Here is a 6,000-nt window from a genome sequence, read left to right as displayed (position 1 = left end):
TTTTCCAGCACCACTCTAATCTTAACTGCTAAATTAAAGAACAGATTAGATTTGAGATTGAATTAAATTATTTCCTAAGACATACACCTTGAGGCCCCCGTTTCACCAAACTCCAGCTACACTCTCATAACAACAAGACTATTATTCTCTCTAGGCTGTTATACTATACAATATCAAGATCCCATCTTTCAACTTACATCCTAACTCTACATTTGGTTTTGTACATAGAAAATACAGTATTTCAGGTAACACCAGTGTTTGACAGAATATCGATTGATCTGGTCTGAGTCAGTTGTGAGATCAGTGAATTATTGTGGAAGTAAAGACTTGGAATGAGATTGTGCTGAACCTGTCAGTTAATGACTATGGGACCCCAGTGCTCTGTGCATTGTTCACTGAATCATTCTGATAACGGTCACAAAGAAGGATGGAAGTAACTTTACTGTCAAACTGGTCCTCTGGAACTTTGTTGATAGGAACGACAGGAGAATGATACAGTACAGAGCTGTGAAAATGATACAATACAGAGCTGATCAACAATGCAGATCCCTTCAATTCAATCCAAATCTCATTCTCACTGACATCATTAAAATTCAAACAAAATGTGCTAGTCAACAGCAAGAAACCTTTGTGCTGAACCAAGCAGATCTGGAACCAGGGACCGGGACAGCAATACAAAGTGTTGATTCTAACACACTAAGTACGATGGGCTCTCCAGAATGATCCTGCTTTAATATTCGGGGATAGAATGAGCTATCAGAGGATTCACAAATATCAACAAAATAAGTCTTCCTGAAATGTGCCACAAATTTCAACCTAGTTCAAAGTCATCAAGCAGTAAGTGAACAAAGTCCTTGGTCACTTGACTTCATGTTAATATTAGGTGTGATAAAACAGATTATTTAATAAGGAACTTGAATGGACATCGAATTTGTCTTAAATATAACCGATTCACATCAATAACTATGACAAATCATCTCTGCTTGTGAGTAGTATTCAATCATTCACCATAATCCAAAATAGATTAAATAGCAGCCCTTAAAAATCTGAAGAATATTTGGAGTGCATGTGCAATCTCAGCTGAGCAGACAGTATAGGCGGAGGGAGACGTTGTGCTCAGGGTCGATGAAACACTGACTGGCAGCTTACAGCAGCTGAGGCCCAGAGTTCTCAGTAAGCTTTAGGTTCAGGGTGGGTTCAGTGTCTCTCACTGGGACGACCAGCTCATGCCCACCACAGGTCGGATCCTGCTCCTGGGCATCTTCCAGACTCTGAGTGAGGTTCCTGCGATCAGAACCACTGCTGTAGCTGGAGTCAGTCGTGACCAGGGTAGAGTCTCCAAATGATAAGCTGATATCACCATCATTTAGAATCAGCTCAGAATCATCATCCTTCAGCTGCTCCTGGTTCTGAGAAGGAGAAGCAATTAGTTCAAGATGCCTGACATCAACTTTGCTTTTGTTCATTTACAGAGTGCGGGCGTGGCTCACTGGGACAGCATTTACTTTCAATCCCTCGGTACCCTGGAGATTATGGTGAGCTGCCTTCCCCAACTGCTGCAGCTCATGGGCTTTGTAGGGTCAGGTATAATGCCATTGGAGAGACAGGTCCAGGTTTGTGTAAATGTACACACACACACAGAAATCATGATAAAACATGAATGTATAAATAGACAGCAGTGTTCACACACAGTCAGCCAGCAGTTATAGAAAAGCCACAGATAGATGTGACCCTGATGCTATTAGACAGTGTGTGCTGGAAAACAGAGGCAGATCCTCACATTAGCCACTGGCCAATAAAGGAATGTCACTGAGTTGGAGCTGGGATTGGATTGGCTGTCCAACACTCAGACTGTGGGAATATCTGGAATTCGTGAGGAACTAAACCAATGATAGGCCTCCCTAAGGCTCCTCTCTGATTAAAGTGTGCAGTTTCACATATTGAGCACAGAAAGACACAAGCCCTAGCTCCAAGCAGCTTCTGGGAAAAACAACCAGACAGATATGTAGACAGTAAGATGTTCTCACCTCATAGGCCAGTGGGCTGGTCAGGATCCTGGCAACTGGAGCACAGCAGCTGGGTAAAGTGCTAGTGAGGGGGGGGCCACTGTGTGTTAATATCGGCTTCAAATAACTGGGTATTCTGTGAAGGAAAACTACTTCACAAACACGCTACACACAGAGAAAACAGGAGAAACTTAATGATAGAGACCTGAGAGTTCCCCACATCGAAGGGGAGTAAGGGGGGGGGGGGGGGGGGTTGGGTGGGTGAAAGAGAGCTCTCCCTGTCAGATGGGGTAATACAGATTGTTCGCTTGACACAGTGGGTTGTTGCCGGAGCACAGTAGCGGAGTTAGCCGGCAGCTTGTCTGTAACATAACGTGACACCAACAGCAAGGGTTTCATTCCCAGGTTTAATTCCTGGTTAAATTACAGGCTGAAGGTCCTGCCCTATCAACCTCGCTCCATCACCTGAGCCACGATGACCCTCGGATTTAACTCAACACCAGTTGTCTCTCACTAATGAATCCTTTCGGATCCTGATGACTTCCACCTTCTGTAAGGTACTGCCTGAAAGGATGTTGGAAGCAGATTCTGTAACAAATTCACAGAATGCCTAGAGTACAGAGACCTGTCAGTCAGTCATGTCTATGTTGACACTCTGAGGGAACAATTTGCCTTGTACCTTTCCCCATGGGCCTACACATTTTCATTCTACAGATATTTGTCTGAAGTCCTGTTGAAAGCATTGATTGAGCCTGCCCCCAGCACACTCTCAGGCAGCGCACTCCAGAAACTTCAACCACTTGCTGCATGAGAAAGTCTTCCCTTGCCTAATCATTGCTTCTTTAAACAATTAGCTAAAAACTGCACCTTCTAGCTCTCATTCCTTCCCCCAATGGGACCACAGTGTTTCATCTCAACTCTGCCTAGACTCCTCATGATTTTGAAAACTTCCATCAAATTTCCTTCTAGCCTTCTCTGCTCCAAGGAGGGCAGTCCCAAACTCTTCAATCATTCCTTATGGAGGCATGGGATACAGGGAAGTCTGGCTGTCTGGATACAGAATAGACTGGCCCATAGAAGACAGAAGATGGTGGTAGATGGAATGTATTCAGCCTGGAGCACGGTGACCAGTAGTGTTCCGCAGGGATCGGTTCTGGGACCTCTGCTCTTTGTGAGTTTTATAAATGACTTGGATGAGGAAGTGGAAGGGGGTGTGGGTGTTAGTAAGTTTGCAGATGACACAAAGGTTGGTGGTGTTGTGAATAGGGTGGAGGGCTGTTGTAGGTTGCAACCAAACATTGACAGGATGCAGAATTGGGCTGAAATTCCAGGAGTTCAACCTGGAAAAGTGTGAAGTGATTCATTTTGGCAGGTTGGATTTGAACACAGAATGCAGGGTTAAAGGCATGATTCTTGGCAGTGTGGAGGAACTGAGGGATCTTGGAGTCCATGTTCATAGCTGCCACTTAAGTTGATAGGGTTGTTAAGGAAGCATATGGTGTGCTGGCTTTCATTAGCGGGGGGCTTGAGGTTAGCAGCCACAAGGTTATGCTGCAGCTCCACAGAGCCCTGGTTAGAACACACTTGGAATGTTATCTTTAGTTCTGGTCACCTCATTATAGGAAGGATAGAGTGGGTACATAGGAGATTTACCAGGGTGCTGCCTGGACTGGAAGGCATGTCTTATGAAGAAAGGTTGAGGGAGCTAGGGCTTTTCTCATTGGAGTGAAGAAGGATGAGAGGTGACTTGATAGAGGTGTACAAGATGATAAGAGCATAGATAGAGTGGATAGCCAGAGACATTTTACCCAGGGTGGAAATGTCTATCACGAGGGACATAATTTTAATGTGATTGGAAGAAGGTTTAGGGGAGATCCAGAGGTAGGTTCTTTACATAGAGAGTGAAATGCACTGCTAGCAGTGGTAGCAGAGTTGGAGACATTTGGGATATTTAAGCAATTCTTGAATAGGCACACGGATGATAGTAAAACAAAGGGTATGTAGGTTAGTCTGATCTTAGAGTAGGATAAAAGGTCGGCATAACATCAAGGGCCGAAGGACCTGTACTGTTCTATGTTCTATATTCTACAACAGAACTTTCTCACAGAGCCATACAGCAGGTAAGGAGATCCCTCGGTCCAACCAGTCCATGCTGAACATAGTCCCAAACTAAACTAGTCCCATCTGCCTGCTCCTGGCCCATATCCGTCCAAACCTTTCCTATCCATGCATTTATCCAAATGTCTTTTAAACATTGTAACTGTACCCACACCCACTACTTCCTCGGGAAGTTCATTCCACACGGGAACCACCCTCTGTGTAAAGACTTTGCTTCACAGCTTTTTTAAATCTCTCTCCTCTCACCTTAAAAATGTGCCCCCTAGTCTTGAGGTCTCCCATTGCTTGAACTATTGTTGTAAATTTCTTACTACAATCTCTCCAACATATTCACATTCTTCCTGTAGTGTGGCACCCAAAACTGTACACAATACTACACCAATGCTACAGGAAGGGAGGCAAGAGAGGAGGGGGAGTGGCATTTTTGATAAGGGATAGCATTACAGCTGTGCCGAGGGAGGATATTCCTGGAATTACATCCGGGGAAGTTATTTGGGTTGAACTGAGAAATAAGAAAGGGATTATCACCTTATTGGGATTGTATTATAGACCCCCTAATAGTCAGAGGGAAATTGAGAAACAAACTTGTAAGGAGAACTCAGCTATCTGTAAGAATAATAGTGTAGTTATAGTAGGGCATTTTAACTTTGCAAACATAGACTGGGACTGCCATAGGGTTTAGATGTAGAGGAATTTGTTGAGTGTGTTCAAGAAAATTTTCTGATTCAGTATGTGGATGTACCTACTAGAGAAGATGCTAAACTTGACCTACTCTTGGGAAATAAGGCAGGGCAGGTGATTGAGGTGTCAATGGGGGAGCACTTTGGGCCAGCGACCATAATTGTATTAGATTTAAAATAGTGATGGAAAAGGATAGACCAGATTGAAAAATTGAAGTTTAAATTGGAGAAAGGCTAATTTTGACAGTATTAAGCAAGAACTTTCAAAAGCAGATGTTGACAGGTAAAGGGAGGGCTGGAAAATGGGAAGCCTTCAGAAATGAGATAACAAGAATCCAGAGACAGTATATTCCTGTCAGGGTGAAAGAGAAGGCTGGTAACTATAAGGAATGCTGGATGACTAAAAAAATTGAGGGTTTGGTTAAGAAAAAGAAGGAAGCATATGTCATGTATAGACAGGATAGATCGAGTGAATCCTTAGAAGAGTATAAAGCAACTAGGGGTATACTTAAGAGGGAAATCAGGAGGGCAAAAAGGGGACATGAGATAGCTTTGGCAAATAGAATTAAGGAGAATCCAAAAGGATTTTATAAATACATTAAGGACAAAAGGGTAGCTAGGGAGAGAATAGGGCCCCTCAAAGATCAGCAAGGCGGCCTTTGTGTGGAGCTGCAGAAAATGGGGGAGAAACTAAATGAATATTTTGCATCAGTATTTACAGTGGAAAAGGATATGGAAGATATAGACTGTAGGGAAATAGATGGCGACATCTTGCAAAATGTCCATATTTCAGAGGAGGAAGTGCTGGATGTCTTGAAACGCATAAAGGTGGATAAATCCCCAGGACCTGATCAGGTGTACCCGAGAACTCTGTGGGAAGATAGAGAAGTGATTGCAGGGCCTCTTGCTGAGATATTTGTATCATCGATAGTCACAGGTGAGGTGCTGGAAGACTGGAGGTTGGCAAATATGGTGCCACTGTTTATGAAGGGTGGTTAGGACAAGCCAGGGAACTATAGACCAGTGAGCCTGACCTCAGTGGTGGGCAAGTTGTTGGAGGGAATCCTGAGGGGCAGGATGTACATGTATTTGGAAAGGCAAGGACTGATTAGTGATAGTCAACATGGCTTTGTGCATGGGAAATCATATCTCACAAATTTGAAGAAGTAACAAAGAGGATTGATGAGGGCAGAGCA

At 43.7% G+C, this 6,000-nt stretch overlaps 1 protein-coding gene across 1 annotated transcript in view; it reads right to left on the bottom strand.

The window, feature by feature from the left end:
- Positions 1-420: 420 nt before the first annotated feature.
- Positions 421-6,000, bottom strand: part of slc9a6a (solute carrier family 9 member A6a) — a 74,991-nt gene continuing 69,411 nt past the window's right edge. The window contains exons 15-16 of the mRNA XM_060831999.1: positions 2,028-2,133; positions 421-1,409 (exon numbers count right to left, since the gene is read on the bottom strand). Coding sequence (XP_060687982.1) covers positions 1,146-1,409; positions 2,028-2,133 — 370 coding nt within the window. The 3' untranslated portion in view covers positions 421-1,145. The remainder of the gene's footprint in view (positions 1,410-2,027; positions 2,134-6,000) is intronic.

Source organism: Hemiscyllium ocellatum, chromosome 11 (assembly GCF_020745735.1).
Source record: "Hemiscyllium ocellatum isolate sHemOce1 chromosome 11, sHemOce1.pat.X.cur, whole genome shotgun sequence".
Taxonomy (NCBI): domain Eukaryota; kingdom Metazoa; phylum Chordata; class Chondrichthyes; order Orectolobiformes; family Hemiscylliidae; genus Hemiscyllium; species Hemiscyllium ocellatum.
Note: the sequence above shows the minus strand (reverse complement) of the source record. Positions and strands in the feature narration are given on the sequence as shown.